The sequence below is a fragment of the Penaeus vannamei genome, chromosome 18, assembly GCF_042767895.1.
Source record: "Penaeus vannamei isolate JL-2024 chromosome 18, ASM4276789v1, whole genome shotgun sequence".
Taxonomy (NCBI): domain Eukaryota; kingdom Metazoa; phylum Arthropoda; class Malacostraca; order Decapoda; family Penaeidae; genus Penaeus; species Penaeus vannamei.
Window position 1 is genome coordinate 4,681,299 of NC_091566.1, and position 12,096 is coordinate 4,693,394.

At 31.6% G+C, this 12,096-nt stretch overlaps 2 protein-coding genes across 14 annotated transcripts in view; one reads left to right on the forward strand and one right to left on the reverse strand.

Moving 5' to 3' along the window:
- The first annotated feature begins 3,483 nt into the window (after nt 1-3,483).
- On the forward strand, nt 3,484-9,937 carry mRpS29 (mitochondrial ribosomal protein S29). The gene is made up of 9 exons (XM_027363365.2): nt 3,484-3,629; nt 4,644-4,756; nt 4,868-5,081; nt 6,258-6,350; nt 6,867-7,003; nt 7,270-7,430; nt 8,199-8,340; nt 9,194-9,286; nt 9,666-9,937. The coding sequence occupies exons 1-9, from the start codon at nt 3,581-3,583 to the stop codon at nt 9,864-9,866; spliced, it is 1,203 nt and encodes a 400-aa protein (XP_027219166.2). The 5' UTR covers nt 3,484-3,580; the 3' UTR covers nt 9,867-9,937.
- Nucleotides 9,938-11,751: 1,814 nt separating this feature from the next.
- The window catches only part of LOC113811596 (uncharacterized), an 8,402-nt gene continuing 8,057 nt past the window's right edge, over nt 11,752-12,096 (reverse strand). For all 13 annotated transcript variants that reach the window (XM_070132756.1, XM_070132754.1, XM_027363367.2 and 10 more), the window contains exon 4: nt 11,752-12,096. This exon is cut by the window's right edge and continues 795 nt beyond it. The gene's annotated coding sequence lies outside the window, so the exon portion shown is untranslated.

Below are 12,096 nucleotides of genomic sequence, written 5' to 3' on the forward strand. Positions count from 1 at the left end.
GGTCATTGTTCTCAAGAATAAGGAATTGCGCTGTTCGTATAATTGCAGGGAATGTCCTTTAAAGTTAAGGAGGGGGGGGGGCAGAAGATGGGTCCCGCCCCCTCCTCCCCGGTCGCCCCCATGCCCTCCTTATCCTACAGATATGCATTAACCATGAAAATGATAATGATAATAATAATACCTATGATAATAGGTATGGTGAAAATTATCTGTGAGAAACTTTCTACAAAAAATATGGGTCAGTGGAAGTTTTCATTAACATCAAATGGGTGATAGTTTATCCCCATTGCTGTTTGTATTGAGTACGATTCCTTGCTATGAACGGGGAAAGAAAGGGTAAAAATGAAATAATCTTCTGTTCATTGATGATCTAAAGCTGTTTGATAAGAATGAAGAACAGATAGATTCACTTGTGAACACGATTCATATCGTTAAGTAATGACATTGGAATGGAGTTTGGTCTTAGAAAGTGTGGTTGTTCTTACCTTGAAGAGTGGAAAGGTATCTAGATGTGAGTGGACAAAACTGGATGGCGAAGTAATGAAGGTGGAACAGGAAGGTTACACATATCTAGGGAAAGTCGAACTGGATAAGATCAGAAAATAAGATGAAATGAAAGAGAAATGAGATGAAAGAGAAAATTAAAGGGAATATAAGAGAAAGCTCAGGTTGATTCTTAAATCAAAACAATGGTAGAAACGAGATTACAGCGATGAACACATGGGTAGTAGCTATCTTCAGATATGGGGCTGGAATCCTGGACTGGAAAGGATGTGAACTGGAAAGCTTAGACGGAACAACAAGAAAGACGATGACAATGTATGGTGCGTTTCATCCTCACAGTGTTGTGGACAGACTGTACTTGAAGAGGCATGAAGGAGGCAGAGATTTGATCAGCATAGAGCGCTGTGTCAGAGGAGAGGAAAACAGCTTGGGCTTGTACGTAATGCATTCTGCTGAAAAACAACAACTCATTCAGGGGATTCGTACACCAGGAACAATTGAGACAGAAAGTACCATCAGTAAGAGTGAACTAAAACGACAGAAGGCTCAGCAGCTTAAACAAAAATGGACCGAAAAAGTTTGTATGGACAGTTCATCAGGGAAATGCTGGAGAAGGTAGACAAGGATAAAACCTGGAATTGGATAGTCAGAAGTGATTCAAAGGTTGAGACGGAGGCGTTGTTATGTGCTGCATCAGAACAGACGATCTGAACAAATTATATAGAACACCACATTGATAATAGTACCGCCAATCCCTTTTGTAGAATGTGTGGAAAGAGAGAAGAAAGTGGGCAACACATAGTAAGTGAATGTGAGAAATTAGCTAAGAAAGAATGCAAGAGAGGTCATGATGATGTAGCAAAGAGAATTAATTGGGAACTGTGTAAGAAAAATGCATTAGAACATGAGGCAGATGGTATGAACATGACTAAGAAGTAACGGCATAGAATGATGGAAAATTACTGTGGGAGATAAATACAAAATGCAACAGTGTGGTAGAAGCAAGGAGACCAGACATTGTTATTATTGAAATGAAGGAAGAAAGTGGCATAACTGCGGATATTGCAGTGCCCGCCGATGGAAGAATACACGAAAAGGAAAGAGAAAATGTGGAGAAATACCAGGACTTACGGAGGGAAAATGGAAGACTGGCAACTGAGGAAGGTGCAGGTTGTTCCTGTGGTTGCAGGCAATGTCTATGTAGACCTTGGTTGCAGGTGCCCTTGGAAGTGTGACAAAAGAATTTGACAAGTGGATTGAAAACCTGGGGGTACCGGATGATGTCGGAGCTGTACACTAGACTGTCTTGTTCTGAGGAAGGTGTTAAGGCGCTCTCACACTAGCACTTTTTCCGTCAATTTTTTGACAGTTTTATTTAACATAAATACAAACATTCTCGAATATAGCACTTGATTTGACTATGCTTGGCTGAAAAAGTTGACGGAAAGGTTTTCAGACGGAAACGATCATTATCGTCTGCCTAGAAAATCGACAATTCGCTCAAAAGTTGATTTTTTTTTTTTTTTGGAAAATTGTCAAAAAATTGACGGAAAAAGTGCTAGTGTGACAGCACCTTTAGAGATGTAAGAGAGAGATTTCCTGTTAGCACTTCCAACAACCAGAGCATTAGCTGAAATGATAATGATAATAGCAGTAATGATAATGATGATGAAAATAGTAACGAAAACAATAATGATAAAGATATTTATCATGATAATAACTATAGAAATATAATCACAGTGCTGGTGATATCAGTGATGGTAATGATACTGGTAATAATAATAACGATAATGATAATGATAATAATGCTAATCATAACAATAATGATAAGGGTAATAATAGCAATGATGACAATGACAATGATAAGAATAAGAATAATGATAATAACTGGAAATAATGAGAATGTTACATATTAATGACAATAATGATCATGGTGACAGTAGTTACAACAATGATAATGATAATAACAAGTCATAACAATAATGATAATGATAATGAAAACAATAATAATAGTGATATTAGTAATTATGATGATAGTAATGATAAAAATCATAATGATAATAATGATAATGAAAAACAATAATAATGATAATGATATTAGTAATTATGATGATAGTAATGATAAAAATCATAATGATAGTAATGATAATGATAAGGTTAATAATTATAACAATAATAATAATGATAATAGTGATAGTAGTGATGATAATGATGATAATAACAATGATAATGATAATAATGATAATGACAGTAGTAATAATAGAAATAATACTAACGATAATAATAATAACTGATATTAATTATAACAATAGTATTGATACTGATAATGATGAGAGTGATGATAATAATGGTAATAATAATAGCTACAACAACAATAACTATAATTATTATAATAATAATGATAATGATAACAATAATGATAATGATAACAGTAATGATATTGATATTAATTATGATAATGATAGCAATAATGATTACAATAATAGTAATAGTAATAATAATGATAATGGTACTAATGTTAAGAATGATGATAATGATAATAATAGGTAAGATAATAATAATGATGATAACTATAATAATAATTGTAACTTTTATCATTATTATCATTACCACTATCATTATCATCATAAAGATGATAATGCTGACATTATTACTATTCTTATCAGATGATACTGATTGTAATTGGAGCGGCAATAACAACAGCTGCAATATTAATAAATAACCACAGATTAAATTGGAAATAAACAGATTACAGCCTGGTGATATCGAAATAACAAATTTGATATTTTCTATTTAAAGTGTAGTTTGTAAACTGTAAATCCAAGTGGAAGGTACCAAGCACCATTCATCTGTTAATTTACATTAGGTTTAGTAAAAAAGATTCCTTGAGCTTATGGATCACCGGCTTAAATTATATTAGCATATTACCTTACATGCATAACTGCAAGGTATTTTATATGATTTATCCTAATCGCAGATATTTCAAGTTAACGGTGTATATTAGATGTTAACGTAACATCAATACAAGTATCATATATATGTTAAATGCTTTACCTCCGTAACCCCACCTGTAAACATGGCCGGTATCATGGCACGGAGGATTTTACGAATATTACCCGAATTACGTAAGTTACATATACCATATGAGTGGATATCTGGGATTATGGATGTTCAGCCATTGTACTCGTATTTTTCTCCTAATTGAAATCTATTCATTCTATTAGATGTGATAGGAAGGTTCAGAAAAACATGTAGATAGTGATGTGTTTGTATTCATGTGCATTTTCTTGAAGAAACTGGTTAAATCATCATATCTGATAAATTTAACTACTTTTTCAACATAAGATGCAATTATTTCTGGGTTCTTCTTCAAATATGTGTATTCACAATTAGATAATCAGATAGAACCAGATTTCACATCCACACCTAACAAACTTGGCTAATTTTTTAGAACACTTTTGCAAGACCAGTCATGATTTTAGTGGTGTTGATAGAGTCTTCTAACTGTCTATTACCTATATAAGTAGGACATTTGGTACAGAACCCCCCACACCCCCTTTATTTTCCCTGATAGCATTGGAGAGCATGATCCGGTTGGAAAACATGCCGTTTTTCACCGATGTGTCGTAACGTGCAATGACGTTGTATGGGCTGCAATCTATGAGCAAAGGAAATTTATGGCACGAGCAACTGTGATAGTTTTTCATTAAAATCTTTCTGGTTTGTTTTTTTGTCTTTTTTGAACAGGGCAATGGAATTGTAAAAAATTTTATGATAATCACTGGACAAATGAGTAGTAGTATTGATGAAATAAAACCAGAAGTTGTCCAAAGAATGAATAATGCAGTCGTGAATTATCAATATTTGCTGAAGAAGACTCTTAATGATGTTCTGAATTGACTTTATTAGTAAATGATTGTTTTTTATGTTTGTTTTTAGATATGGATAATATACTCTGCGTGTTATGCGCTCACTTAGCGCCCTACGCATAAAACTTTGAGATTTGAGATTGAGATTTTTTTTTAGTGAGATGGTTTTCTAATTAATTTTTCTGCTTGGTAAGTGATCTATTTCTCCTGAACTCTAGGTATATTTATCTTCATGAGTCTTTGTGATTATTTACTATCTATTTATAACAGGCTCAACCAGTCTCCTTCAAGCCAAGAATGTTCAGCACCATCTGCCTTTGTGTTGGAATAGTCATGCAGTCTTGGAGCAGATTGCAGCCCCTCGCACATCAATCAGCCAGCCGGTAATGGAGAAGCCACCATGTTATTATTGATATAGGATTTTTAAAAAAGTATTTAATTAAAATGAAGCTATGGGCTGTAGATGTGTAGTTATTTTTTTTTTCTTATTTCAGAGCCTTCATACCAAGGATCATTTAGGACTTTGGTATAAGATTGAACCAGAAGTCCTCAAACAGCTGTACAGCTTGGGAGGCATACCTAGGAAATATGCTGTCCAATGCACAACATTCAATGAAACATGCTTGATGGTGAGGGAACCAGCTGTCACTGTGATTGATCTGATCAAGCGGTCCAACCTGTCCCTGCCTCCGAACAAATTTATGCTGTGTATCCTTTTTGTTCTACTATAGGTTTAGAAGATGGTCTTCATTATCAGTCTGTTAGGTATGGTAGGCTTGTTGAATAATCAAGGGAGAATAAGCCACACTTGGTAGACTTTGTATTTATTTATTGCCCAATTTTTAACCCCTTGAATACAGGTGATGTAATCATGTTATAAAAAAGTAATTGGCTGAGGGTTGAGGTGGTAGGAATGACTCAACTTGAGTACACAAAGCTTTTAGAGGATGATTAGACTCAGAGGGCATTTAGGAATTATAATTTTGCATTATTTCCATCGGTAAATGAGTGGACTATACTATTAATGAGGAATGCTTAGGGTTTTTTTCCATGCTTAGGGTTCTGTTCCTGCCTGCTGTGACCAGTGGTGCAGGATGTATTACAGAAAATATAATACTACAGAAGTAAAAAAAATGACACAAAAAAATATGACATTGTTATTGATATTCCACTTAGTTATAGACTACCTGCAGAAATGACATGTGGGCATGTGTGTCCAAAGGTGCTCTCAGACCTATAGTATTTATTAAATATTTGAAGCTTTCATGTAGATAAATATTAATATCTTCATATTAATGCCTTATAATCATGAGATAAAGTGGATGAACATCAAAAGACTGATGCTCATGCTATAGATGAAGGTTTAAATTGACAAAACAGGTAAACATATTGTTGGACAGTTGGTCTGAGACCCCCTTTTAGAGAAGCATACCATCTTATGGAGTCTATGCAAGGAATTCAGTCTATTTCCATCTTTATATAGCATATTAAATGTCAAACACAGACCTTGGAAAGTGGCAAAAAAAAAGAAAGAAAAAAAAAAAATGTAAATCATAAAGCCTACAAGTCACACACCCGAGAGTCTCCACTCAGTATGTCTAAGCCTGAATTTTAGACCACGTCTGGCCAGCAAGTCACCCATAACTAATAGGTTAATGGTCAGGATAATTGGAGTTAGGGAGATTAAGAAAAGTTAATAAAAAAAAAATATTTATCCTGTAGTATACAGTCGGGTATGAGAAACATTTATTTACTGATCAATATTTCCATTAGAGAAATTGAGTAAATTGTTGCAACCGATATCTTATACTTCAGTATTATGTAATATATATAGTTCTTAATATTTCATGTGTACCTGTTAGTAACCTTAACACAATTATTAAGATGGTTGTGATGGTGTTGGAAAAACTTTATCCCTGGTCCATATCCTCCATTACTTGGCAGAAGACGGTTGGCTACTTATTCATCTTCCAGTTCGTAAGTATGATTATGTTACATGCATGTGTTGATACACAATACATGCACACAGAGATAAGTATGTATATATATATATATATATATATATATATATATATATATATATATATATATATATGTATGTATGTATGTATGTATGTATGTATGTATGTATGTATATATAGTGACAGACAGATGGATGGACGGATGGACAGATATATAGAACAGGCAGACAGATAGATATTGATATACGAAGATGTTGATATATATATATATATATATATATATATATATATATATATATATATATATATATATATATATATATATATATATATATATATATATATATATATATATATATATATATATATATATATATATATATATATATATATATATATATATATATATATATATATATATATATATATATATATATATATATATATATATATATATATATATATATATATATATATATATTTGAAGGTAGATAGATTTGTAAATCTAGACATATTGTTATTACTTCCCCAGCATCAAAGTGGCGAAGAGATGTCAAGGAGGTTGTCCCATCCACAAGTGTTCCAGGACGATTTGATCATCCTCTCCAGGCGGCACTTTGGCTGCAGCATTTTAGATCTCAAAACTCAGAATTATTGAAGACACTACAGGTAAGAAATGAGGAAAAGACATATCTAGTGAATATTTTATTTTGAATTTTCTACTTTTTGCATTTACTTGCAGTTGTATTTAATGGAAAAGAGAGGAAACACAAAAGAAGCAGTTCTTGGAATGTTATCTACATGGAGCAATAATATTTTAACGAGAGCAATGTATATATTTGCCTTAAACCCTAAAAGTTAAATGCTTTGGGTAAATGATTAAATTTTTAAATCTGATTAATCACTTAAAAAAATCTTTCTTGTTTTTCCTTCAGCTGGAAACATCCATGACTTATACTTGGACACGCCGTGAATCAACAGAAGCTGGATCCCCACTAATGGCTTTGGTTGAGCAAGGAGTCAACAGGGCAAGATATGCTTCTGATTGCATTATGGCTCTTACAACAGAAATCAAGAAATATGCTACAGATGGCAGGTAATGCTTGGTGCTTTTCTTGTAATGGGTTTTTAGATTTGGAGATATATTTTATATAGGACAACGGTGAGCAAGTTAGAGTGCAGTGTTTCCATATGGTGTATAATTTCCTCCATTTTTCATGTTAACCCCTTGCTAGGTCAGAGTTATACACATCATTTCATGGTGAGATACCCTTGCTGCCGGTTAGGAAAGTTAAAGTCGTCATAGTACATATAGTAGTCTCCTAGTGGCAAGGAGTCAGTTTTGAAAGTGTATTCAGTGTAACTAATATCAAAAGCCTCCCAAGATACATAAATATGCTATAGCTTGTTCATATTCTGGTAGACAGGTTATAGGATATTGTGTGTACTTGAAAACACAAATGATTCTAGACTCATCTGAAACACAGAAGACTTATTGTTGTTCCTCTTCGTAATCTTACTTCATTATCACTTGTAACTAATGCAAATAGTCCAATATTTTTAACATCCAATATTTTTGACTTATCAGCTTCTAATGAAGATAGCTTGCCTTTTTGTCTGTGTGTGAATGTCTTTGCATAATAAACTAGCTATATTGTGATTATTGTGTTTATGTTGATCATTTTCATAGTGTCTGTTGTCCATCATTTGTATTGCCTCGGTCAACTCGTTATCATGCTTTCATAGTGTTGCCATTATAATTTGTCCAGTAATAAGTAATCATTGCTATTTTAATGTCATTCCTTTTAATTTCCTCTTTATTTGTTCCGTTTAAGACTGATTTTCATAATTTTTCCTCCCCCAGATGTAAGGTAGCAGTAGTCGTGGATGGCATCAATACTTTTTACTGTCCAAATTCCTTTTATCGCCGAGAAGATCGCACGGTTGTTGAGCCTGACAACCTCACACTTTACCAAGCTTTCAGTCAGTTATTTGACAGTGATTGGGTAAGTATTTCATCATCATCATCATCATCATCATCATCATCATCATCATCATCATCATCATCATCATCATCATCATCATCATCATCATCATCATCATCATCATCATCATCATTATTATTATTATTATTATTATTATTATTATTATTATTATTATTATTATTATTATTATTATTATTATTATTATTATTATTATTATTATTATTGTTATTGTTATTGTTATTGTTATTGTTATTGTTATTGTTATTGTTATTGTTATTGTTATTGTTATTATTATTATTATTATTATTATTATTATTATTATTATTATTATTATTATTATTATTATTATTATTATTATTATTATTATTATTATTATTATTATTATTATTATTATTATTATTATTATTGTTATTGTTATTGTTATTCTTCTTATTATTATTATTATTATTATTATTATTATTATTATTATTTGAAAATCATTATCATTATTATTATTGTTGTTGTTATGTTATCATTTTTATAATAATTGATTGATTATTTTTAGTATTATTGTTGTTATTTTCATTATCGATGTTATTAATTTTATATATAATAATTATTGTTGTTGTTATTGTTATTGTTGTTATAATTTATTATTATTATTATTATTGTTGTTATTTGTTATTTTTGTTGTTATCATTAATATTATTATTATTATTATTATTATTATTACTTTTGTTGTTATTAGTAGTAGCTGTATTATTATTGTTGCTGTTGGTGGTGGTGGTTGTAGATTTGGTGGTATTGTCGTCATCATTCATCACCATTCTATCGTCAATTATCATTTTCATTATTTTTAAAGTGGGACTGCTACAGATTTTTTTCTCTCTTTTAGAAAAATGGTGTTGTAGTTGGTGCAATTGACGGGTTGGCTAATGATGCTGGGAGACGAGAATCCCATTTACCAAGATATTTGTTGAGACGAAAGGTTAGTATGAGATTGAGATGTGTATTTTGATATGTATGTATATTTATATATTTTTTTCTATGTTTCTTTTTTCTTTTCTCTACTTTTCTTATAAATGTTTTCTATAATTCCATAAGTGGTGAGAATATACTGAAACAAATCATCATTATTACCAGTTCTATGGGGTTTTTTTTCCAAATGCATGGATTGGCATAAATAATGATTTTTGAAAAAAAAATCCTTTTCTAACCTGCTTCTTCCTAATTTAAATAGACTTTTACATTTGTAATTAAACAAGTTCAGTATTTCTATCCATTAACCAAAAAGATATTACATAATTATATATATTTTTTTCTACAACAAACTGTAATGGAAAATAATGTATGGGTATTCTTTCCAGGGCTGGGAGAAACTTGACCCTTTCATCCCTATACCCGTCAGCAACTATAATGAACTAGAAATGGAGAGTGTCATAAACTACTATGTAGACCGGCACTGGCTACAGACGGTGAATGGGGCCTCAGCAGAAGGGCGGAAGGAATTAGTGGCGCTCAGTGGATATAACCCAATGACCCTGATGCAAGTGTGTAATGCCATTTAATATGTGTTGGCCTTGGACACGGTGGATACTGTTAATAGTTGTAAATTTGTAAAGAATGTTAGTCAGAATTTTGTATGTGTTTTCTTGTTCCTTGTAGATATAAGGTTGTAGGATTATGGAGAAGAAAATATGCTGTAATAAAATGTATAGGGTGGAAATGATGCTGGGCCAGTAATGAGGAGAAAACTTATTTTGTGGTTTGTCTAGATTTTTCCATTTATATCTTACTGAATTCGGCATTATTTTCCTTTTTGAGAAATATATGGTATTTGAACTGTCAACTTTAGTGTACTGATTTAACACAATTTGATTTAAATATGAAGAAATCAATTTTCATATATTAAATGTTTAAAGTTATTTTTTCTGATTTTAACCATCATCATCCCTTCATTAGATACATACTGCATATCTGAAGATAAATTTTAAAAATATATATATTCTCAACAATATATGATAGGAGTAATCATTTATAGGGTGTACTGATGGGAGAAGTTTAAAGCATAATCCACTCTTTAAAAACATATATGGTCTGGAGTTGGTAATTATTGAACTACAATGTTAGAAAAAAATGATTATGCTGTTTGCAAAGGATAGCATTAACATGAATGAAAAAACAAACAAATAAGAAATGCAGAATTTAGTTGGTAATAATTTTTTTTTTTTGAAAATTACAACTGGAAGGATCGACCACTGGCTATATTAGCATGACATCCATGGTATGTCCTCTGTAATTTTAGTTCATTGTGTTTCCACAGATATTGATCCACAAGTACTTATTTAGCAAAGAGTCAAATAGTAGTCCTACCTATATCACATATTTGCCAACTTTCTTGATTTTCAGAAAATAAAATTATCATTCCTTTTATTTTTGTTGTTATTAGTATTTAAATATTGTAATAATCCTAATTTCAATAATGATAATAAAAATATCAATATTAATAACATTAGAAAAAAACAATATTTTCCTGCAAATTCAAGGAATGGGGAATTCAGGCATGGTCACTAGAACCTACTCTGGTGGGAGAGTAACTGTGCAGCCATCTGTGTGCAACAAAATTAATAAAAAAGTACAATGGACTGAACATAGACCTAATGCCGATGAGTTAAGAAAATCTGATTTACTATTAGATAAGAAATATAATCTTTTGATATATTATTGTAAAGGATAGTAATTGAACCTGCACAGAGTATTTTTGCAATCTGACTAATACACTGAAATATGTTGATCTTATAGCTTTCATTAAGCTTTCTTCTTGGTTTGTTGACATTTAAAGAATAATATAATTCGCTCCATATTTTATGCATTTACTGGTGCAAGTTAATGTGTGTGTTTGTCGAAGAATATGAATTTAAAAACATCACACTGCAAGAGATGTATTTGATGCATAAAAAAAGAGAAAAAATCTGAGTAGAAAAAAATCTGATTATCAGATCTTGCTCATTGCAGTTCTTCCATCTGTCTGCTTCATTGCCGGACAGATTGTCTACCTGCTTGCTTCTATGTTTGCCTTGGTTTCATATACACACACTTATAATTTTATTTCAAGTGGATGGAAATTCTTTCAATTAACCTGGTCACGCTGGGCTGAACTTTTTGTGTCATTCATGGTGGAAGCTGTTTAAGTTGTGCATGCTAAATAGTTGTGTGTTTGTTTGTCACTGGTTGAAAACGTTGAGGAGAAACATACCCTCAAAACCTAAGACATTGTTTATGCCACAGCCAATAGCACAGAGGTTTATTTGATGTTTCCAGTGCTTCTGATTTTGCCCTTAAGCAGTTGCCTTTGCCGTTATGTTGACCCATTTCGTTTACCATAAGAGGCTTCCATCCCCATTGGGATAATAATGTATATACCACATTCATAGGGTAATGAAATGGAAAAAATAAAGCTGTATCAGAAATACTGCTCTTGTTTATTAAATATGAAAGCACAAATGCCCACATATTAAATAACACTGGAACCTAATTTTCAGCTTTTCATCTGCTGCACAGCCATTTTTTGAGTCAAAACTAATTCATTTACATTCTTCCGCAACCAGGAAATGTTGTCACCCTTTACTCTAAACATCCAAAGAAAACTGGGAGTCTAGGAAGAATCATTTAAAAAAACTGCATGGGTTACTTACAAGATTACATTTGAGTATAAATATATATATGCTAATTCACACTAGATACAAGAAGAGGCTGTTGACATTCTATAAATACTAATTAGTTATATGAAATTATTTG

What these genes read in the sequence shown, in the direction of transcription:
- mRpS29 (XM_027363365.2), top strand. Translation starts at nt 3,581, where the DNA reads ATGGCCGGTATCATGGCACGGAGGATTTTACGAATATTACCCGAATTA. An exon ending in AGTTATTTGACAGTGATTGG is followed by an intron (nt 8,341 to 9,193) that starts GTAAGTATTTCA and finishes TCTCTCTTTTAG; the next exon opens with AAAAATGGTGTTGTAGTTGG. An exon ending in GATATTTGTTGAGACGAAAG is followed by an intron (nt 9,287 to 9,665) that starts GTTAGTATGAGA and finishes TATTCTTTCCAG; the next exon opens with GGCTGGGAGAAACTTGACCC.